The sequence below is a fragment of the Pristiophorus japonicus genome, chromosome 11, assembly GCF_044704955.1.
Source record: "Pristiophorus japonicus isolate sPriJap1 chromosome 11, sPriJap1.hap1, whole genome shotgun sequence".
NCBI classification, from domain to species: Eukaryota; Metazoa; Chordata; class Chondrichthyes; family Pristiophoridae; genus Pristiophorus; species Pristiophorus japonicus.
Genome location: NC_091987.1, coordinates 152,652,804 through 152,677,332, shown reverse-complemented (window position 1 = coordinate 152,677,332; position 24,529 = coordinate 152,652,804). Strand labels below are relative to the sequence as shown.

The 24,529-nt window shown below is 49.5% G+C and overlaps 1 protein-coding gene and 1 long non-coding RNA gene across 2 annotated transcripts in view; one reads left to right on the top strand and one right to left on the bottom strand.

Moving 5' to 3' along the window:
- Positions 1-21,179, bottom strand: part of LOC139275617 (MAP7 domain-containing protein 2-like) — a 223,728-nt gene extending 202,549 nt beyond the window's left edge. The window contains exon 1 of the mRNA XM_070892789.1: positions 21,064-21,179. Within this exon, the coding sequence (XP_070748890.1) occupies positions 21,064-21,106 (43 nt within the window). The 5' untranslated portion in view covers positions 21,107-21,179. The remainder of the gene's footprint in view (positions 1-21,063) is intronic.
- A 314-nt stretch (positions 21,180-21,493) lies between these two features.
- Positions 21,494-23,479, top strand: LOC139276342 (uncharacterized). Its single transcript, XR_011595911.1, has 2 exons — positions 21,494-21,533; positions 22,219-23,479. It is a non-coding gene; the product is annotated as an uncharacterized lncRNA (long non-coding RNA).
- Positions 23,480-24,529: the final 1,050 nt, after the last annotated feature.

Here is a 24,529-nt window from a genome sequence, read left to right as displayed (position 1 = left end):
GGCAGTGGAAGGAGCGTGTGGCAAATCAGTCCCAACCCCACTTCCCCCGACGAATGTCCGTCCCATCTGTGACAGGGTCTGTGGCTCTCATATTGGACTGTTCAGCCACCAAAGAACTCACTTTAGGAGTGGAAGCAAGTCTTCCTTGATTCCGAGAGACTGCCGATGATGTTATGATGACTGCTCGGTACAATCCTTAAAGCAACGGAGGTGTTGAGTGATTTAACCGCATCATCAAAGAGGGTTTGAAAGCCAACCTCGCAGCAGGCCAAACATTCGACGAAGGAGTTCAAACCATTCTCCGCACATACCGTTCGACAAAGCACTTGCTAACGGGGAAGACACCCGCTGAGCTCATGATTGGGCGGAATCTTCGCTGGCGACTGGACATTCCCAAACCCCCAGCCAAACCTAGTGCGAAGATAACCACACTCGCATCCCAGATTTCAGGATGCCAACAAAAAGTGAAGTTGTACACTGACACAAAACGACAGGCTCAAAAGCCCCAACTGGAAAACGGAGACTGGGTCAGAGTTAAGCGCCCAAACATAAGAACATAAGAAACAGGAGCAGGAGTAGGCCATACGGCCCGTTGAGCCTGGACCTGATGGCTTGCATCTTAGGGTCTTAAGAGAAGTAGCGGCAGGGATTGTGGATGCATTGGTTGTAATTTACCAAAATTCCCTGGATTCTGGGGAGGTCCCAGCAGATTGGATAACTGCAAATGTGACTCCCTATTCAAAAAAGGAGGCAGACAAAAAGCAGGAAACTGTAGACCAGTTAGCCTAACATCTGTGGTTGGGAAAATGTTGGAGTCCACTATTAAAGAAGCAGTAACAGGACATTTGAAAAAGCAAAATTTGGTCAGGCAAAGTCAGCATGGATTTATGAAGGGCAAGTCATGTTTGATAAATTTGCTGGAATTCTTTGAGGTTGTAACGAACAGGCTGGATAAAGGGGAACCAGTGCATGTGGTGTATTTGGACTTCCAGAAGGCATTTGACAAGGTGCCAGACAAAAGGTTACTGGACAAGATAAAAGTTCATGGGGTTGAGGGTAATATATTAGCATGGATAGAAGATTGGCTGACAAACAGAAAACAGAGAGTTGGGATAAATGGTTGCTTCTCTGGTTGGCAATAAGTAACGAATGGGGTACCGCAGGGATCAGTGCTGGGACCCCAACTATTTACAATCTATATTAAATACTTGGAAGAGGGAACTGAGTGTAACGTAGCCAAGTTTGCTGATGATACAAAGATGGGAGGAAAGGTAATGTGTGAGGAGGACACAAAAAATCTGCAAAAGGACATTGATAGGCTAAGTGAGTGGGCAAAAATTTGGCAGATGGAGTATAATGATGGAAAGTGTGAGGTCATGCACTTTGGCAGAAAAAAAATCAAAGAGCAAGTTATTATTTAAATGGAGAAAGATTGCAAAGTGCCGCAGTACAGCGGGACCTGGGGGTGCTTATGCATGAAACACAAATGGATAGTATGTAGGTACAGCAAGTGATCAGGAAGACCAATGGAATCTTGGCCTTTATTGCAAAGGGGATGGAATATAAAAGCAGGGAAGTCTTGCTACAGCTGTACAGGGTATTGGTGATGTTTTGTCCGGAATAAATCCACAGGACTATGTTGCAAGCTCAAACTGTTGTGACCTTCCTTGCTGGGCAACACATTCCTCTGTTCCGTTGCGGCGACATCCCGTGGTCTGAACGCTCTCTCGTCCCATATTCTGGGCGCACCTTCGTCCCGTGGTCTGGGCGCACCTTCGCCCCGTGGTCTGGGCGCACCTTTGTCCCGTGGTCTGGGCGCACCTTCACCCCGTGGTCTGGGCGCACCTTCACCCCGTGGTCTGGACGCACCTTCGTCCCGTGGTCTGGACGCACCTTCGTCCCGTGGTCTGGATGCACCTTCACCCCGTGGTCTGGGCGCACCTTCACCCCGTGGTCTGGGCGCACCTTCACCCCGTGATCTGGACGCACCTTCGTCCCGTGGTCTGGATGCACCTTCGTCCCGTGGTCTGGATGCACCTTTGTCCCGTGGTCTGGATGCACCTTCGTCCCGTGGTCTGGGTGCACCTTCGCCCCGTGGTCTGGACGCACTTTCGTCCCGTGGTCTGGGTGCACCTTCGCCCCGTGGTCTGGGCGCACCTTCGCCCCGTGGTCTGGGCGCACCTTTGTCCCGTGGTCTGGGCGCACCTTCACCCCGTGGTCTGGGCGCACCTTCACCCCGTGATCTGGACGCACCTTCGTCCCGTGGTCTGGATGCACCTTCGTCCCGTGGTCTGGATGCACCTTTGTCCCGTGGTCTGGACGCACCTTCGCCCCGTGGTCTGGACGCACTTTCGTCCCGTGGTCTGGGTGCACCTTCGTCCCGTGGTCTGGATGCACCTTCGCCCCGTGGTCTGGGCGCACTTTCGTCCCGTGGTCTGGGCGCACTTTCGTCCCGTGGTCTGGGTGCACCTTCGTCCCGTGGTCTGGACGCACTTTCGTCCCCTGGTCTGGGTGCACTTTCGTCCCGTGGTCTGGGCGCACTTTCGTCCCGTGGTCTGGACGCACCTTTGTCCCGTGGTCTGGGTGCACTTTCGTCCCGTGGTCTGGGCGCACTTTCGTCCCGTGGTCTGGGTGCACCTTCGTCCCGTGGTCTGGGCGCACTTTCGTCCCGTGGTCTGGGTGCACTTTCGTCCCGTGGTCTGGGCGCACTTTCGTCCCGTGGTCTGGACGCACCTTTGTCCCGTGGTCTGGGTGCACCTTCATCCCGTGGTCTGGGCGCACTTTCGTCCCGTGGTCTGGGTGCACTTTCGTCCCGTGGTCTGGGCGCACTTTCGTCCCGTGGTCTGGGCGCACTTTCGTCCCGTGGTCTGGACGCACTTTCGTCCCGTGGTCTGGACGCACCTTCGTCCCGTGGTCTGGACGCACCTTCGTCCCGTGGTCTGGACGCACCTTCGTCCCGTGGTCTGGATGCACCTTCGCCCCGTGGTCTGGGCGCACTTTCGTCCCGTGGTCTTGATGCACCTTCGCCCCGTGGTCTGGACGCACCTTCGTCCCGTGGTCTGGACGCACCTTTGCCCCGTGGTCTGGACGCACTCTCTTCCGTGGTCTGGACGCACCTTTGTCCCGTGGTCTGGACGCACCTTCGCCCCGTGGTCTGGACGCACCTTCGTCCCGTGGTCTGGACGCACCTTCGCCCCGTGGTCTGGACGCACCTTCGTCCCGTGGTCTGGACGCACCTTCGTCCCGTGGTCTGGACGCACCTTCGTCCCATGGTCTGGACGCACTCTCTTCCGTGTCTGTGATGCGACTGCCGCGATCTTCCTCCCCAAGGATTTGGCCTCTGGCATCGGGAAGATGCATTCGGATCGTTTCATCCAGAGTCCCATCGTTGCGAAGAGGTCGTCGGCTTTGGGTGGTGGGTACCGCGCCTGTACCGCTGCTCGGTTGATCTTTACCTCCTCGTGGTTGTGATGAGCGGCCTGTGCCTCGGGGATCTGCAATTGGATCTGCATTTCGATGCCTGGTTCAGCTGAAGGTGGGGGTTTGCTCGGCCTTTGAGAAGGGATAACGTCGTTCGCCGGAGAAGGTACGCAGAGGTCTTCCCAGTTCCATCGAATCTTCCCCATCCATCTTCTACCAAACAGCGTTGGCCCATCACCTGGAACAATCCACAGAGGTAAATCGTGCACCGCTCCCTCATGGGATACTCTTATATCCGCACTAGCAATAACTGGTATCGGTTCCTTGGTGTAGGTACGCAGCTTTGCCTGAATTGGGATCAGCTTGGGTCGCTATGCTTCGTCGCCCCACAGCTTCTCGAATGCCTTCTGGCTCATAACTGATTGACTCAGCCCCGTGTCTAGTTCCATGGAGACTGGAGTGCCATTGAGTTCAATTTTTAACATTATCGGAGGGCTTTTGGTGGTGAAAGTGTGTATCCCATATACTTCCTCGTCATCCTCAGGTTGAGTTGCCTTTCCTGCTCATTCATCGTGATCCTCGCTGGATCGGTCGTGCTCTCCTGACTCTGCCACGTGGTGAGCCACAGGTCGTTTGCACATTCTCTGGAGGTGCCCCATTTTTCCACAGCCCTTGCACACATAGGGCTTGAATCTACATTGATGAGCTCTATGACTGCCCCCGCAGCGCCAACATGGATCTAATGGATACGCATTCATGCCCCACGGTGGACTCTGAGTCACTCTAGGCCTACGTCTGGTCTCTGTAATCGTGTGGGCCCTGCCCTGTACAATTCTGCCTGCTAAAAACATTATTTATGCACAGTACTTGCCGTTGAGCTTCGATTCTGTGAAGATATCTGTTTTGTGTTATCGCTCGTGGATATGAAGGCTTGGGCTATCGTGATGGCCTTGCTCAGATCTAGGAATTCAGCGGAGGTAATTTGCAAAGAATGATCTCGTGGTCAATTCCAAGCACGAAAAAGTCCCACAACATTTCCCCCAAGTATCCTGCAAATTTACACTGTCCCACAAGGCGTCTTAGGTCCGCGACAAAACTCGCCACATTCTCGCCCTCGGAGCGATGGTGCATGTAAAAACGATACCTGGCCATCAAGAAGCTCTCCTTCGGCTTGAGGTGTTCCCTAACAAGCGTACACAGCTCTGTGTAAGACTTGTCCGTTGGTTTGACCGGTGCCAGCAGATTTTTGAGGAGACCATATATCGAACACCCACATACGGTGAGGAGAATCGCCCTGCGCTTGATCACCATCTCAGCCTTGTCCAGTTCATTGGCCACGAAGTACTGGTCAAGGCGCTCAATGAACGCTTCTCAATCATCACCCTCAACAAATCTCTCAAGAATACCAACAGCAGCCATTACCATGTGAAAGTTCGTAATCCCATCCTCGTCGCCAATTTGTTATGTTCGGAATAAATCCACAGGACTATATCGTAAGCTCAAACTGTTGTGACCTTGGTCTCTTTATTCAGACTCCTGAGTGGAGAAGCAGCATGGTAAGTCACCTTTTATACCTGCTTGCCCCAGGGTGCACAGGTGACCTTTAGGTCTCCCACAGGTGTGCCCCCTAGTGGCAAGTCTTACATATTGGTGAAGTTTACATAACAGGTGAGGCCACTCCTGGAATACTGCGTGCAGTTTTGGTTTCCATATTTATGAAATGATATACTTGCTTTGGAGGCAGTTCAGAGAAGGTTCACTAGGTTGATTCCGGAGATGAGAGGGTTGACTTATGAGGAAAGGTTGAGTAGGTTGGGCCTCTACTCATTGAAATTCAGAAGAATAGAAACGTATAAGATTATGAGGGGGCTTGACAAGGTGGATGCAGAGAGGATGTTTCCACTGATATGGGAGATTAGAACTAGAGGCCATGATCTTAGGATAAGGGGCTGCCATTTACAACTAGATGAGGAGAAATTTCTTCTCTCAGTGGGTTGTGAATCTGTGGAATTCGCTGCCTCAGAGAGCTGTGGAAGCTGGGACATTGAATAAATTTAAGACAGAAATAGACATTTTCTTAAATGATAAGGGGATAAGGGGCTATAGGGAGCGGGCGGGGAAGTGGAGCTGAGTCCATGATCAGATCAGCCATGATCATATTGAATGATGGAGCAGGCTCGAGGGGCCTTATGGCCGACTCCTGCTCCTATTTCTTGTGTTCTTATGTTAATACAATCATGGCTGATCTGATCATAGACTCAGGTCCACTTCCCTGCTCACTCTCTATAACCCCTTATCCCCTTATCGTTTAAGAAACTGTCTATCTCTGTCTTAAATTTATTCAATGTCCCAGCTTCCACAGCTCCCTGAGGCAGCGAATTCCACAGATTTACAACCCTCGGAGAGAAGAAATTCCTCCTCATCTCATTTTAAATGGGAGGTCCCTTATTCTAAGATTATGCTCCCTAGTTCTAGTCTCCCCTATCAGTGGAAATATCCTCTCTGCATCCATCTTGTCAAGCCCCCTCATAATCTTATACGTTTCGATAAGATCACCTCTCATTCTTCTGAATCTAATGAGTAGAGGCCCAACCTACTCAATCTTTCCTCATAAGTTAGCCCCCTCATCTCCAGAATCAACCTAGTGAACCTTCTTTGAACAGACTCCAAAGCAAGTATATCCTTTCTTAAATATGTAAACCAAAACTGCACGCAGTATTCCAGGTGTGGCCTCACCAATACCCTATATAACTATAGCAAGACTTCCCTGCTTTTATACTCCATCCCCTTTGCAATCAAGGCCAAGATTCCATTGGCCTCGCTGATCACTTGCTCATTGTCATAAGTTCATATCTTCACTTTCGCCTCCAAAACAGATCGGGCGAAAGTTCAGCCCTCACACCTACAAGCTCAATGATGGAATTCGATGGAAAGCTCGTAGACTGATTCCAACTCACAGGCCAACAGACCAGCAGGATGGAGCAGAGGCACTGTTCTGTTTCCCAACTGAAAACCTCGATCAAACACCGCAAGCTCCACGCCAGTCTCAGCGTATCAGAACACGGCCTGGCTATCTCAAGGACTTTGTCTGTTCATAGACTGTGTTTTAAAAAGGGAGGAAATATGTTGTGTTCATACTCTTATTTATTTGCTACAACTCACTGCGGGAGCTATTCACAGTTGCTGTATTTATTCTGGTACATGCTGGTTTGGGGACACCATTTTTGGTTGTATAAAAGTACAGTTAACTTGACTTACATTACTCCTGGCTCAGTTTGTCAGTTATTTACACGTACACAACACCAACCCCATGAACTTTTATCTTGTACAGTAACCTTTTATGTGGCACCTTATCGAATGCCTTCTATAAATCCAAATACACCACATCCACTGATTCCCCCTTATCCACCCTACTCGTTACATCCTCAAAGAACTCCAGCAAATTTGTCAAACATGATTTCCCTTTCATAAAAACATGTTGCCTCTGCTTGATTGAATTATGGTTTTCCAAATGTCCCACTACTGCTTCCTTAATAATAGACTCCAGCATTTTCCCAACGACAGGTGTTAGGCTAACTGGTCGACAGTTTCCTGCTTTTTGTCTGCCTCCTTTTTTAAATAGGGGCATTACATTTGCGGTTTTCCAATCCACCGGGACCGCCCCAGATTCCAGGGAATTTTGGTAGATTACAACCAATGCATCCACTATCTCTGCAGCCACTTCTTTTAAGACCCTAGGATGTAAGCCATCAGGTCCAGGGGACTTGTCTGCCTTTGGTCCCTTTATTTTACCGAGTATTACTTCATTAGTGATAGTGATTGCATTAAGTTCCTCCCTCCCTATAGCCCCTTGATTATCCACTATTGAGATGTTTTTAATGTCTTCTACTATGAAGACTGATACAAAATATTTGTTCAACGTCTCTGCCATTTCCCTGTTCCCCATTATTAATTCACCAGTCTCATCCTCCAGGGGACCAACATTTACTTTAGACACTATTTTACTTTTTATGTACCTGTAGAAACTCTTACTATCTGTTTTTATATTTCGTGCTAGTTTCTTTTCATAATCTATCTTCCCTCGCTTTATCATTTTTTTCATCATTCTTTGCTGGATTTTAAAAGTTTACCAATCCTCTGGCCTCCCACTAGTCTTGGCCACACTGTATGCCCTTGTTTTCAATTTGATACCCTCCCTTATTTCCTTAGTTAGCCACGGATGGTTATCCCTTCTCTTACAGTCTTTCCTTCTCATTGGGATATATTTTTGTTGCAAGTTATAAAATATCTCCTTAAATGTCTGCCACTGCTCATCAACCGTCCCATACTTTCATCTATTTCCCAATCCACTTTAGCCGACTCTGCCCTCATACCTTTGTAGTCTCCTTTATTTAAGCTTAGCACACTAGTTTGAGAACCAACTTTCTCACCCTCCAATTGAATTTGAAATTCAATCATGTTATGGTCACTCATTCCTAGAGGATCCTTTACTACGAGATCATTTATTAATCCTGCCTCATTACACAGTACTAGATCTAAGATAGCCTGCTCCCTAGTTGGTTCCGCAACGTACTGTTCAAGGAAACTATCCCGGATACGCTCTATGAACTCGTCCTCAAGGCTACTCTGGCCAATTTGCTTTGTCCAATCAATATGAAGGTTAAAATCGCCCATGATTATTGCCGTTCCTTTATTACAAGTCTCCCATTATTTCTTGATTTATACTCCGTCCAACAGTGTAGCTACTGTTAGGGGGCCTTTAGACGACACCCACCAGCGACTTTTTCACTTTATTATTCATTATCTCCACCCAAACTGATTCATCATCTTGATCCTTTGAGCCAATATCGTTTCTCACTAACGCACTGATCCCATCCTTTATTAACAGTGCTACCCCACCTCCTTTTCCTTTCTGTCTGTCCTTCCGAATTGTCAAGTACCCCTGAATATTTAGTTCCCAGTCCTGGTCACCTTGCAACCACGTCTCTGTAATGACTATCAGATCATACCTATTTGTATCTATTTGTGCCGGCAACTCATCTATTTTGTTACGAATGCTGCGTGCATTCAGATAAAGAGCTTTTAAATTAGTTTTTTTACCATTTTTTCCTGCTTTGACCCCACTTTCTGATTCACCTTTATATTTATACACTCTGTCCCTTCCTGGCACGCTCTGGTTTTCATTTCCCCCAGTGCTACCCTGATCTACTGCCTTCTCCTTGTTCTTTGACTTTTTACATTTTCGCTCACCTGAATCCTCCTGTACAAATAGTAACAATAGTAACATCAATAAAATTATGAGGGGTCTGGATATATTGGATAGGAAGGATTTGTGTTCCTTCGCAGAGGGGTCAATAACCAGGGGGCATAGATTTAAAGTAATTGGTAGGAGGTTTAGAGGCGATTTGAGGGAAATTTCTTCCCCAGAGGGTGGTGGGGGTCTGGAACTCACTGCCTGAAAGGGTGGTAGAGGCAGAAACCCTCACCACATTTAAAAAGTACTTGGATGTGCACCTGAAGTGCTGTAACTTATGGAGCTGGAAAGTGAGATTAGGCTGGATTATGATTCTACACGAGTCCCAACCTAGTTGACCCCAAGCTAAGCCAAGCTAAGTTTGCTCCAGCCTCATAAACCCCTCTCAAGTGCTCCTTGCTCATGCTCTCTCCCATCACCTGGTGGCACAGCCTTCCTCTGCCTTGGTCCTATTCTCTGGAACTCCTTCCACACCCCTAAAAACTGTCTCAAGACTCATCTCTAGCCTTCAGACCCCTCTCCTAATCATCATCATAATGTAAAAATATCTTTCAAAGTGCTTCACAGATACGTGAGCAAAATGGGCAGTGAGACAAAGAAAGAGAGTTTAGGAGGGGTGATGAAAAGCTTGGTCAAAGAGGTGGATAAGCTCTGGACCTCCCTCCCTAAGCCTCTCCGCCACTCCACCTCGCTCTCCTCCTTCAAGATGTTCCTTCCTCTTCGTTCAAGCTTTTGGTCACCTGCCCTAACATCTCTTGTGGCTCAGGATTACTTTTTGTCTGATGACAATGCTGTGAAGCACCTTTACTACATTAAAGGCACTATATAAATGCAAGTTGTTGTTGTCATTTTAAGAAGGGTCTTAAAGGAGGTGGAGAGTTGACAAGGTTTGCATGTGACAGAGACTGTAGGTCCCGCATTATACTCTTCAGTCACCTGAGAACTCGTTTCTAGTGTGGAAGCAAGCTATCCTGGACTCCGAGGGACTGCCTCTGATGATGATGGAGAGATGAAGAGTTTTAATCTTGCTTTCTCTGGTTTGACACCTCACAACCATGTGTGAAGTACCTTGGAGTGTTTTGTGACCTTAATGACGCTATACACGTTCAAGCAACTGTTGTCACTTTCCTCTTTCGCTGTCAGAAAGCTTCTGACACCAAAGTTGAAGTTCAAGACCTAGTCAACCGCTGCAGAAGCAACGTCTCAGGTTAATGAAATTTATTATATAAACCACAGCAATGCCTGGATCTGCCCGGGCTTCAGGCAATGGAACAATAAATCAAAAGTGGGGCCTCAGTTGTTGGCAGTCAACGCAATGTTCACCAATTAAACAACCGACATCCAAAGTCAGACTGTGTTCCCCGATGAATATGATAAATCCAAAGTGGAGGGCAAGAGAACGGATATTAACAATGAAATTGGCAAATGTGAACAAAAATTTAAGAGCCTATCTGCACAATGCTTGCTGGTGCTGACACTTTGCGGTTACATCTGCAGCACCACAACATTTCAAAAATCAATTCAATCAGAGCTGAGTGCCGCTAAATGAGGTAATGGCAAAGTGATTCAAATCGGGGGATGCGCAATAGGCCAGAAGTGGAGGAGCGTAGACATCTCGGGGTGTTGTAGGCCTGGAGAAGGTTACAGAGATAGGGTCGCCGCTCCTACGCTCCTTTTATGGCCCCGACCTGCGTGAGAGCACCAGTGGCAGGTCGGGGCCATAAATGGAGTGGAGGTGCGTCGAAGAGTGACGTCATCAAGGTCCAGGTCGGTAATTGGAGCGTGGGCAGATACAGCAGGAGCGACGAGAGACTGTGAAGGGATGTGATCAGGTCTCAGGGGAGGCGTGAGTTCAGGGCCAGGGGCCCAGGGGCAGCACGGACCAGCCCACACTGCGATATGTGCGCGCACTAGGTCCGTGCAGCAGAGTTGGTCTCCAGTCGTCTTGGTTAACCCTTGCCACTAGACCAAGAGCTAGCTCTGTCAAGCCCGTGTGGTGGCTGGTGTGCAACGGCCACCACACGTTAAAAAAATCCACGCACAGGTATCTTCCACCCTTCAGGATGTAGTTTGGGATCTGGAATATTAGGTCCTTCATTGAAACACCTGTGAAATCATCCCTTTTTTGGCATGGAAGGCATCCTCCTTTCGAGGGACTGCCTATGATGATGATGATGATGACAGAGATATGGAGGGGCGAGGCCATGGAGGGAGTTGAAAACCAGGATGAGAATTTTAAAATCAAGACGTTGCCGGACTAGGAGTTAATGTAGGTCAGCGAGCGCAGGGGTGAACAGGACTTGATGTGAGTTAAGATATGGGCAGCAGAGTTTTGGATGAGCGGAAGTGTATGCAGGATGGAAGAAAGAGCAAATGTGGACAGTCCCAAATACAACACGAGAGGCTGCATTTTCAGTCCGTTGCCGCCTATATTTTCAACCCGGAGAAGCGGTAATGGAGGCTGGCCAGCTTCCAGTGCCCCTTCGGTGCCGGGACATTCGGGGGTGCGGAGCAGTACTGCCCGGGAGAGGCGAGCCCGTGTGCAACGCCCCCTGGTTGTGACATCGGCTCGAAATTTGAAACTCGCACGATTCGTAGCGCCCCGCAGCGCGCCCTAGTGGGACCGCCTGGGAAAGCGGGTGGTCCGAATTGTTTTGGCCGCAGTGAGGGAAGCAATGTCCACCTCAGGTAAGTGCGATTGGTTTATATTTTTTTATTTTTGCAATTCATGTGGATGTGGCGTCAGTAAGGTTATTGGGAATGTTTTTGGTGGGGTTTTTTTTCAAATTCTTTTCTCCACAGAACCCTCTCTCGGGGTGTTCCCAGGCCACCTGTTTAACTCGGGATTTTAGCTTGCTCAGCATGCCTAGCGCCCTCAGAGAGTGTGCTACACCTCCCTTAACCCCCCATCCTACATTCGGGGCCCGGCTGGTAAATTTTGCGGCTGGAGGCGCAAACCGTTTCCCGGCGCAAAATTTACCACTCCGCCCAGGTTAACGCCACAACTGAGGTGCAGACGAATTTCCACCCCCAGGGGTCAGGTCCCTGCTGTGTCACATGTGGAGGGCCGTCACAGTCAACCTTTGAGACGTCTGGTTGACGTTCATAGACTCAAGCGTTTGATGGAAAGGGTCGACAGAAATACTTCCTGCTCCCAAAAGGTAAGCAAATGGCCACAAATATTTATTCATCTTCACACATATCATCTATTCACACCTGGTTTGCTGCCCTTCAGGGACAATACCCTTACCCGAAGTACTTCATCTGTCACTATAACCTCCAGTCCTGTTCCCAATAAGACATTTAACCAGCTCCCATCTAGAGTTCACTGACACAACATCAGCACCTTTCGTTTGGGGTCTGTTCCACATTCACCACTCTCTGGTGCTTTTTCATGGAAACCGATAGTATCTCTGGGCTTATTGTCAGTGTTGTTCGTTTGATGGCATATTAAATAGATGCATTTTATAAAATAAGGTGGGCCACAGTTTGCTGGAGCGGGCATCTTGCGCCTGCTCTATTATTTAGAAGTTTTCCTGCACACTTCAGCTTCAAACCTTTCTGCCCTGTACCTCGCTGGAAGTGTGAGTTGGCGAGCGCCACAGGGCATCTGGGACCTCAGTGAACGACGGGACCAACAGTCTAACCTGAGCACATAAATCTGGGCTGACACTCCCAGTGCAGAACTGAGGGAGCGCCTCAGTTACGGAGGTGTCGTCTTTCAGATGAGATGTTAAACCGAGGCCCTGTCTGCTCTCTCAGGTGGATGTAAAAGATCCCATGGCACTATTTCGAAGAAGAGCAGGGGAGTTATCCCCAGTGTCCTGGGGCCAATATTTATCCCTCAATCAACATAACAAAAAAAGATGATCTGGTCATTATCACATTACTGTGTGCGGGAGCTTGCTGTGTGCAAATTGGTTGCCGCGTTTCCCACAATACAACAGTGACTACACTCCAAAAGTACTTCATTGGCTGTAAAGCGCTTTGAGACGTCTGGTGGTCGTCTTTGTTTTTTTTGTTTTATCTCCTTAACCATTGAGATTTAAGGATGCGGAAATAAACAGGAATGATGGAGTGAATTAGGGTGAATTAGAGTCAAAGAGAAGGAAAGAAAGATTGGATTAAGAGAAAGAGAAAACAGAGAAAGAAATAGAAGTATGAAAAAAAATTATTTTATTTAAAATAACTTTAAAAAAATCTCCAACAACAATTCACTACCTCAAATACTGAGGCTCCACACTTATAATTGTTCACTTTTTGGGCAGGAGAGGTTGATTGGCAGCCATTAACAATTATCACATCACAAAATGGCTGCTTACGCCATTAGTTACTGGCCTTACCTTTCTGTGATGAGTTCAATGAGAACTCAATGTGCAAGTGCAGCAACTTCCTGAAAGTTACAGGGAGTTTGAGGGCGAGATTCTGCAGTCACAAAGACAATGGATTTGTTTCCATCAGAGAAAGCAATAAGGAGAGGAGAGAGTTAGGTGTTCCCATTTGTAAATCGTCCAGCAACTTGTGGCCATTTGCAATTCACAGGGTATCTCTTCCTTGTCGCAAGTGGCTGGCCGATTTACACATTAATAATGCCTGAGGAAGAGAGTGTTCGAAGATCAGGACCTCAAATCTGGCACCAAGCTCATGGTCTACAGGGCTGCAGTGATACCCGCCCTCCTGTATGGCTCAGAGACGTGGACCACATACAGTAGACACCTCATATTGCTGGAGAAATACCACCAACGATGTATCCGCCAGATCCTGCAAATCCCCTGGGAGGACAGACGCACCAACGCCAGTGTTCTTGATCAGGCCAACATCCCCAGCATCGAAGCACTGACCACACTCGACTAGCTCCGTTGTGCGGGCCACATTGTTCTCATGCCTGACACAAGACTCCCAAAGCAAGCGCTCTACTCGGAACTCCTAGACGGCAAGTGAGCCCCAGGTGGGCAGAGGAAACGTTCCAAGGACGCCCTCAAAGCCTCCTTGATAAAGTGCAACATCCCCACTGACACCTGGGAGTCCCTGGTCAAAGACCGCCCTAAGTGGAGGAAGAGCATCTGGGAGGGCGCTGAGCACCTTGAGTCTCGTCGCCGAGAGCATGCAGAAACCAAGCGCAGACAGCGGAAAGAGCGTGTGACAAACCAGTCCCACCCTCCCTTTCCTTCAACCACTGTGTGTCCCACCTGTGACAGAGACTGTAATTCCCGTATTGGACTGTACAGCCACCTGAGAACTCACTTTTAGAGTGGAAGCAAGTCTTCCTCAATTTCTAATAACGGTGAGCGTCGCACACAGAGTTATTTTGTCAGCAAATTCTGGCCCAACAGCTACAGAAATGAACCTCCTTTGTTTCAGTGAAACTTTGTTATGAGACAGAATGCGTGACTTTCAATGATGGCTAGGACAGGGTGGGAGTTCATTTATGATACAACTAAATTCGAGCATGTAACGACATAAGCAAACTTTTAGTAATTTCTGACTTGTTTGTGATGAGGTAATGATAGCATGTGGCATTTATATGCAATTCTGATCAGAAACAACACTAATTATTGATTGTAAATCTGTGTACATTGACTGGACTATGAGCTCAGAACTAACACACGTACTTTAAGCATTACCTATGCCTCTCAGCATTTAAAGCTCTGATACCCAGCTTCTCAATATTGTTTTCTCTGATGGACACAAAAATCTCTGTAAGTCTCTTCACAAATATGTAAGTGCCAAACCCAGAAGCACCCCCACGTCATGCCTCTCCTTGAGCAGCATAGAATCAAAGAAATTTACAGCACGGAAAGAGGCCATTTCGGCCTATTATGTCCGCACCGGCCGACCAAGAGCTACCCAGCCTAATCCCACTTTCCAGCTCTGGGTCGTAACCGTGTAGGCTACGGCACTTCAGGTGCACATCCAAGTACTTTTTAAATGTGGTGAGGGTTTCTGCCTCTACCACCCTTTCAGGCAGTGAGTTCCAGACCCCCACCACCCTCTGGGTGAAGACATTTCCCCTCAAATCCCCTCTAAACCTTCCCCCAATTACTTTAAATCTTGCCCACTGGTTGTTGACCCCTCTTCTAAGGGAAATAAGTCCATCCTATCCACTCTATCTGTGGTGAATGTAGCACACAAATCACTGACTCCACACGGTCTGGTGTAAGTCTAACTGCTGTGACCTTCGTCCTTTATTGTTCAGCTCCAGAGTGCCTCCCAGGTGTGGTGGTCAGCCTTATATAGTCCTTGTTACAGGTGCTACCAGGGTTTCCCACCGCAGCGCCCTCTGTGGTGTGGCATAGTACTTACATTACATTTAAGGTACTGGGACGATACTCACATCATTACATAACATCACCTTCCCCCCCCCCCTCCCCCCCCACCTGGACGCAGGACAACGATACACACATCATTACATAACATCACACTTGTCCAACGGAAGGCAGGTGGGCATAGACAGTGCATTAGTATGGTACATATTATCTGGTACATTAACTGGTTATTGACTGGTAGCGGAACCTTGATTTTCTTGTTAGCCGTTATCATTAATTGTACTTCATCAATTATTTTACACAAATACAGTGGCCATTCAGCATAAAAAAGGTAATTCTTATTATAAATTCACTATCTCACATTAACATAGCTCACTTTAGACTCGCTCTGCCAAACAGAAGTCCTTTGTGGGGACCACCTCTTTGTAAGGCCCTTTTAAGACTCCCAGGTGCATTTCCTCTTTAAGGCACCATCTTTGATGCAGGAGGATTCCACGAGGCTTCTCCTTGGGCGCCGCCATCTTTGATGCTCTACAGCTCCGACACGATGCCGCCGTCATCTTCTTCTCCGCCGCTCCGAATGCCCTCCGCCGTCACAGCCTCTGCTCCCCTCCGCTGCCACCTGACTTGCCGCCTCTCCAGCGGCCGCACTTGCCGCCTCCCCCATGGCCTCCGTAGCGGCCTCCCCTGCGGCTGCCATGGCCGCCGCCCGACGTTACCTCTTCCTCTGCGGGGCTCTTCCGAACCGCCGGCCCCTGGATCCCTCAGCACCCCGCCCGCAGCGCCCCGCCGGCTCAACCCCCCCCACTAGGCCCCTCTGTGCAGGGCTGCTTGCCTGTGGGGGCTGGGGCTGCAGGGTCTCTGTGTGAGATCCGGGCCTGGGACTTGCCTGTGGGGGCTGGGGCTGCAGGATCTCTGTGTGAGATCCGGGCCTGGGACTTGCCTGTGGGGGCTGAGGCTGCAGGATCTCTGTGTGAGGTCCGGGCCTGGGACTTGCCTGTGGGGGCTGGGGCTGCAGGATCTCTGTGTGAGGTCCGGGCCTGGGACTTGCCTGTGGGTGGATTGAGGCTGCAGGATCTCTGTGTGAGGTCCGGGCCTGGGACTTGCCTGTGGGGGCTGAGGCTGCAGGGTCTCTGTGTGAGATCCGGGCCTGGGACTTGCCTGTGGGGATTAAGGCTGCAGGGTCTCTGTGTGAGGTCCGGGCCTGGGACTTGCCTGTGGGGGCTGGGGCTGCAGGGTCTCTGTGTGAGATCCGGGCCTGGGACTTGCCTGTGGGGGCTGGGGCTGCAGGGTCTCTGTGTGAGATCCGGGCCTGGGACTTGCCTGTGGGTGGATTGAGGCTGCAGGATCTCTGTGTGAGGTCCGGGCCTGGGGCTTGCCTGTGGGTGGATTGAGGCTGCAGCTCCAGCTCGGTCGGCGCTGCTCTCTGGGGACCCGGGGCACGGCAGCACCCCGGGGAGCAGCAGCCTGTGGAGGAATGAAGTCTTCCCAGCTCCCACGGACCTTCCCCATCCACCTCCGGCCGAGGAGTGTCGGCCCATCGCCTGCAATGACCCACAGAGGTAAACTGTGCATCTCATCCCCGTGGGATACCTGCACCATCGCTCTGCCAAGAACAGGTATCAGTTCCCTGGTATAGGTACGCAGCTTCACCGTGACCGGGACCAGCTTGGGTCGTGCAGCTGGGTTAATCCACAGTTTATCAAAAGTTCTCCGACTCATCAACGACAGACCCGAGCCCGTGTCCACTTCCATGCTCACTGGGACTCCGTTGATTTTTACTTCCCTTATCACTGGGGGCGAATCGTCGGTGCACGTGTACAGTCCAAGCACCTCATCTTCTTCTACCTGCTCCTCGCTGAACAGTGGATCATCCCCCATCTCCTCAGCCAAATGTTGAGTCTGATTTCTTTTACACATACGCTGAAGGTGGCCTTTAACGTGGCAGGAATTGCACATGTACTCCGCAAACCTGCACCGGTGAGCCCCATGGCTTCCTCCACAACACCAGCATGGTGCTGCTTGATTGGCCCCCCTCGGCGGACTCTGAGCTCCAGGATCCCGAGGTCCGTGCTCTCTGCCCCGGGCAAAGCCACGTTCTGCAGTTTTGTCTGTGGTGGGCGCTATCCTGTGGACTGTGCCTGCTGGGTTCGAGACTGTGTGGATTATTTGCTTGGTGCTGCAAGTCGAGCTCATATGTGCCCGGCTGATGGTGATGGCCTTTGTCAGTGTGACTGTGGGTTCCGTGGCTAACAGCTTGTGAAGGAGGCCCTCGTGGCCAATCCCCATAACGAAAACGTCCCGCAAAGCCTCGTCAAGGTGTGCCCCAAAATCACACGGCGCCGCGAGTCTCCTGAGGTCCGCAGCATATTTGGTGATATCCTGGCCCTCGGGTCTGCAGTGATGGTAAAATTTGTATCTGGCCGTGAGGATGCTCTCCTTTGGTTTCAACTGGTCACGAATTAATTCAGTCAGCTCCTCGTATGACTTGTCCCTGGCGCTCCCGGGTGCCAGCAAATTCCTGACGAGACAGTAAACCTCATCTCCACAACTGGAGAGCAATATCGCCTTACGCTTCTCTCTCATTGCGTATGTGTCCTCCGTCAGGTCATTTGCTGTGAAGTAGTACTCGAGCCTTTCCGTAAAGGCCTCCCAATCATTGCCCATGGTAAAATCCTTTAGCGAGCTCAGAGTAGCCATGGATGCATGGAGTTCGTCCGCTTCCTTGTCGCCAATGTGGTGAATGTAGCACACAAATCACTGACTCCACACGGTCTGGTGTAAGTCTAACTGCTGTGACCTTTGTCCTTTATTGTTCAGCTCCAGAGTGCCTCCCAGGTGTGGTGGTCAGCCTTTGTTACAGGTACTACCAGGGTTTCCCACCGCAGCGCCCTCTGTGGTGTGGCATAGTACTTACATTACATTTAAGGTACTGGGACGATACACACATCATTACATAACACTATCCAGGCCCCTCATAATTTTATACACCTCAATAAGATCTCCCCTCAGCCTCCTCTCTGTTCCAAATAAAACAACCCCAGCCTATCCAATCTTTCCTCATAGCCAAAATTCTCCAGTCCAGGCAACATCCACGTAAATCTCCTCTGTTCTCTCTAGTACAATCACATCTTTCCTGTAGTGTGTTGACCAGAAATGCACGCAGTACTCCAGCTGTGGCCTAACCAGTGTTTTATACAAAAACAAAATACTGCGGATGCTGGAATCTGAAATAAAAACAGAGAATGCTGGAAATCTCAGCGGGTCAGGCAGCATCTGTGGAGAGAGAAACAGAGTTAATGTTTTGGGTCGGTGACCCTTTGGCAGAACTGGTGAATGTTCAGAAAGAATGGATTCTTAAGGAGCACTGAAAGGGGGAGGGGAGGGAAGAACAAAAGGGACGGTCTGTGATAGGAGGGAAGGCAGGAGAGATTAAAGACAAAAGGGATGATGGGCCGAATTGAAATGGTAATGGCAGAAGTTAGAAAAAGGTCATTGAATGGTGGAATAATGACCAGCTGCCATTGGAGACAATGAGAAAAAAACATAAGATGGTGGGGGGTGCGGGGGGGCATGGGAATGGAGCCAAAAATGGGCAGAGATTCTGATCTGAAATTGTTGAACTCGATGTTAAGTCCAGAAGGCTGTAAACTGCCTAGACTAAAGATAAGGTGCTGTTCCTCGAGCTTACGTTGAGCTTCATTGGAACAGTTTAGGAAGCCGAGGACAGAGATATCAGAGTGGGAATGGAGCGGAGAATTAAAGTGACAGGCGACCGGAAGCTCAGGGTCACACTTACGGACTGAACGGAGGTGTTCTGCAAAGTGGTCACCCAATCGACGTTTGGTCTCCCAATGTAGAGGCGACCACACCGTGAGCAGTGAATACAGTATGCTAAATTGCAAGAAGTACAAGTAAATCGCTGTTTCACCTGGAAGGAGTGTTTGGGGCCCTGGACAGTGGGAAGGGAGGGGGTCAAAGGGCAGGTGTTGCATCTCCTGCGCTTGCACGGGAAGGTGCCGTGGGAAGGGGAGGGGTGTTGGGGGTGATTGAGGAATGGACCAGGGTGTCCCTTCGGAATGCTGAGAGGGGAGGGGAGGGGAAGATGTGATTGGTGGTGGGATCACGCTGGAGGTGGAGGAAATGGCGGAGGATGATCCGTTGAACATGGAGGTTGGTGGGGTGAAAGGTGAGGACAAGGGGAATCCTTGTCCTGGGGGGAGGGGAAGGGGTGAGAGCAGAGGTGCAAGAAATGGGACGGACACGGTCGAGGGCCATGTTCACCATGGTGGAGGGGAATCCTCGGTTGAGGAAAAAGGAAGACATGTCAGAGGCAGTAGTGTGAAAGGTGGCATCGTCAGAGCAGATGCGACGGAGACGGAGAAACTGGGAGAATGGAATGGAGTCCTTACATGATGCGGGGTGGGAGGAAGTATAGTCCAGATAGCTGTGGGAGTCAGTGGGCTTATAGTGGATACTGGTCGAAAGCCTATCCCCAGAGATGGAGACGGAGAAGTCGAGGAAGGGAAGGGAAGAGTTGGAGATGGACCATGTGAAGGTGAGAGAAGGGTGGAAATTGGATACAAAGTGAATGAAATTTTCTAGTTCAGGGCGAGAGCAGGAAATGGCACCGATACAGTCATCAATGTACCGGAGAAAGAGGTGACGGAGGGGACCCGAGTAGGCCTGGAACAAAGAATGTTCCACATATCCCACGAAAAGGCAGGCATGGCTAGGGCCCATGCGGGTTCCCATAGCAACACCTTTAATTTGGAGGGAGTGAGTGGAGTTAGAGGAGAAGTTGTTCAATGTGAGAACAAGAGAAACGGGCTGTGCGGGAGGGAGGGGAGGGGAAGGGAAGGAAGGAAGGAAGGAGAAGGAAGGAAGGAAGGAAGGAAGGAAGGAAGGAAGGAAGGAAGGAGGGAAGGAAGGAAGGAAGGAAGGAAGGAAGGAGAAGGGAGGAAGGAATGAGAGGGAAGGAAGGAGAGGAAGGAAGGAAGGAAGGGAAAAGAAAATGATCTGCCCCCCGTTAGCGCCCCTCCCCTCCCTCCCCCCACCCCCCAGAGGTGCTAACAGGGCGCAGATAAGGCCAATTTTGCCCCCCAGGAGTTTTTTTCTCCATTTGGATGTGGTACAAAACTGTCACACTGTTCCTTCCCCACGAGGGACCAAAGACCCTCAGATGCCCGTACAGTCACAAGAGTAAAACAGCAGCCCTCAGTTGCTCTGATGCGCTGTCGAGTAATACCAGTCCCTCTGGAGATATATCACCAACGATGTCTCCGCAAGATTCTGCAAATCCCCTGGGAGGACAGGCGCACCAACATCAGTGTCCTCTTCCAGGCTAACATCCCCAGTATTGAAGCACTGACCACACTCGATCAGCTTCGCTGGGCAGGCCACATAGTACGCATGCCAGATACGAGACTCCCTAACGGAGCTCCTTCATGGTAAACGAGCCAAAGGAGGACAGCGGAAACATTATAAGGACACCCTCAAAGCCTCCCTGGTAAAGTGTGACATCACCACTGACACCTAGGAGACTCTGACCGAAGACCGCCCGAGGTGGAGAAAGTCCATCCAGGAGGGCGTTGAACTCTTCGAGTCTCAACACAAAGAGCAAGAAGAGGCCAAGCGTAGGCAGTGGAAGGAGCGCGCGGCAAACCAGTCCCACCGACCCCTTCCCTCAACGAATGTCTGTCCCACCTGTAACAGGGTCTGTGGCTCTCGTATCGGACTGTTCAGCCATCAAAGAACTCACTTTGGGAGTGGAAGCAAGTCTTCCTCGATTCCGAGGGACTGCCTATGAATATGAATGAATTAGTCCCAACTACACTGGAGGGAAACTGTTATTTAAAAGAAACTTGAACAGGCATCTCACATCTCAACCCATCTTATGTAAGGCTATGCATTTCAACATCAGTCAAACAGTATTTATGACAAAGCATTTGTTTGAACCTCATTCAACTAAGCCTGTAACTCATTGCTGCCACAGGTCAAGAATGTGTTGCTCTTGGGCTTCAGGTGTAAATAAACCCAGAAATTCTCCCCTTTATAAATAGAGAGGCTCTCTCACTTGTCCATTGGTAACTTCAACAGAATAGCCGGAGAAATCCCACTTACACTGTTTGTCAGGGATTCCGCAGCTCTTCTGCTGAACTTGCATAAGATTTTAAATCCACTCCTTTAGAATTACACTTAAAATCTACTTAATTTGATCTATTCCCTAAATGCACACATCTTTTATTTGTACCATTTACTGATACAAAAGTCTATGGGCCAGAAATTGGTCATAAGGTTCGCCCATTCCTCGGCGGTATGTCGATTCAAACTGCCAGCATACCGCCGAGACCGAAGAGGATAAAATTGGTCGATTTTTTTCACAGTCTGCAGCGAGCGGTATGTAACCAATAGTCGATCCAGATCGACTTCCTCTTCGATGGACGGTGCGGCATTGAACTGCACATGCGCGATTATTTTTGTTCCTGTTTTTTTCACAGAAGCGTTTTACCCGTGATTTCGGGGGTCAGGGGTCACCAGCGCATGCGCAGTGAGTTGAAGAGGAGGGAGAGAGAGTGAGAAGGAGCAGCAAGGTAGTCGACGGGCAGTTACTTTAAAAACACATTGCAGAGTTAAAAAATATTCCTAACAACGAATAATTCTACAGTTTGAACAATAAGACTTATTTTACAAAGCAAAAATCATAACAACATAAATAGAAACGTTAAAAAAAAAGTCGAAGCGCGAGAACATCGAGAAGGACGGAAGGTTTAGGGCGCCCACCTTCAACGAGACGGAGCTACCAGGCCTTCTGGAGAATATCATGGAGAGATACTCCGAGCTAATGAAGGGTGGTCCCCTCCCTCTCCAACAGAATATGGGCTGAGAGCGGGGAGGCTGTGTCCTCCACGAGTAGCATGGTACGCACCTGGGAAAGGTGCCGTAAGAGGTGGAACGACCTGGTGAGGGTAGCAAGATTAAGTAATGATTTTATTTATGCACCCCCCCATGTGCCATGTACCATGTAAATGTAGGTTCAGTGTCACACAGAATATGTTATTTATCTTAAGGTTACAGCAATGTATTCGTGCTTTCAGACAATGACAAGAGGATCAACACAGTGTTTTGATGTGTGTGTGTGTGTGTGTGTGTGTGTGCGCGTGTGACCCGTGTGTGACCCTATGTGTGTGTGTGTGTGTGTGTGTGTGTGTGACCCTGTGTGTCTGCGATGTTAAATGGATTGAAGATTTTTACTTTCATTTACTTCACTTTCTGCAGAAGAAGACATCTGCAATAGCAGCGGATCAGCGGCGTACGGGGGGAGGACCCACAACCCAAGAACCCTTGACGGAGATTGAGATCCATGTCCTGTCCCTGGTCGGGGATAGCAACCGTGCCACCACCGGCGTCGGAGCTGACCCACCCACACAGGATGGTCAGTTCAATACAATGCCCGGTCTGTGTTACGGTCCTGTCATGTCACGTAATGTAACTGTAATTGTAATGTTGGGCTGATGTAATGTAATGTAAGTATATTGCACTGTAATGGGCTCATGTAATGTACTGCAATGTTGGGGCCATATAACGTTCAGTGACCTCATCAACGATGGTCACTATTCTGCAGTGTACGTTCATGAAGTGGGGCCTCCCAGAGGTGATAATCACTGACAATGGACCACAGTTTGTGTCTGACCAGTTCGCGGATTTACTCACTCATCATGCTATCGAGCATCGCCTTACTGCTCGGTACCATCCTCGAAGCAGCGGAGGTGTTGAGTGATTTAACCGCGTCATCAAAGAGGGTTTGAAAGCCAACCTCACAGCAGGCCAAACATTCGACGAAGGAATTCTAACCATTCTCCGCAAATACCGTTCGATAAAACACTCGCGAACGGGGAAGACACCCGCTGAGCTCATGATTGGGCGGAATCTTCACTGGCTACTGAACATTCTCAAACACCCAGCCAAACCTAGCGCGAAGATAACCACACTCACATCCCAGATTTCGGAACGCCAATGAAAAGCAAAGTCATCCACTGACACAAAACGACAACCTCAAAAACCCCAACCGAAGAAGTCAGAGTTCAGCGCCCAAACCAGAGTCATAAGCTCGCATCTTCACTTTCGCCTCCAAAACAGATCGGGTGAAAGTTCAGCCCTCACACCTACAAGCTCAATGATGGAACTCGATGGAACACTCGTAGACTGATCCCAATTCACAGACCAACAGACCAGCAGGATGGAACAGAGGCACCGTTCTATTTCCCAACCGAAACCCTTGATCAAACACCCCAAGCTCCACACCGGTCTCAGCGTATCAGAACACGGCCTGGCTATCTCAAGGACTTTGTCTATTCATAGACTGTGGGTTTAAAAAGGGGGGAAATATGCTGTGTTCATACTCTGTTTATTAGTTACAGGACACTAGACAGGCATTAGGTCCCTGCGGGAGCTATTCACAGTTGCAGTAAACATGCTGGTTCATGCTGGTTTAGGAACACCATTTTGGGTTGTATAAAAGCATAGTTAACTTACATTATTCCTGGCTCAGTTTGTCAGTTATTTACACATAAACAACAGTCATCGGGGTCCCAAAACGCAGCTCTCCACATTCGAGCAAAGCATTCATTTATGAGCTGCTGCCATAACAAGTTTGCAGTGGCATACGCTCCGCGTGCCCTCCTCTGTTGGGGGTTGGGAGGGGTGGGTGATGCCATGGGTTCATTTGGAAGCTCCTCCTCATCCCCCCCCCTCATTTTCCTCTTCTTCCTCCTTTGTCTCCTGCACTCTCTCCTCAGGTGGTCCCGCAGTCCCCTGTGACAATTCTTGTCCCCGCATGATTGCTAAACAATGCAATATGCAGCACACCACTGTGAACTGAGCAACCTGCTCAGGGTGGTACTGCAGCCTGCATCCCGACTGGTCCAGCACTCCCATTGTCTTTTCGATAATATTACGTGTGGCTATATGGCTCTTATTATAGCATTGCTCGGCTTCTGTCTGAGGGTTCCGCAGGAGTGCCAGGTGGCGAGACCATACCTTTGTCCCCCAGCATCCAGCATTTACCTTGTGGCTCAGACTTCAGCAGGTCAGACACAGTGTTCTAATGCAAGATGTGTGCTTCGTGGATACTCTCTGGAAAGTTGGCATTCACTGCCATTATGCGCTGCGTATGGTCGCATACCAGCTGCACGTTGAGGGAGTAGAATCCCTTACGGTTTCAGTACACCTCCCCCTCCTGTAATAGTGCTTGCAGGGTAATATGGGTACAATCAACAGCACCCTGCACCTTGGGGAAGCCAGCAATGCATGCAAATCCCAAAGCCCTGTCACTCTGTGCCTCCCTGGTCATTGGGAAGTTTATAAATTCCATCCGGTGTACATACAGTGTTTCGGTTACTTGTCGAATGCACCGATGAGTAGTGAACTGAGAAATACAGCATAAGTCCCCAGCTGATACCTGAAAAGAGCCGTATGCATAAAAGGAAAATGCCGCAGTCACCTCTTGAGAGAAATGTTGGTGGTACTGGGCTACAGGTCTGCCTTAATGAGCTGGCAAATCTCATTTTCTGAAGCACAGCCTTCGAAC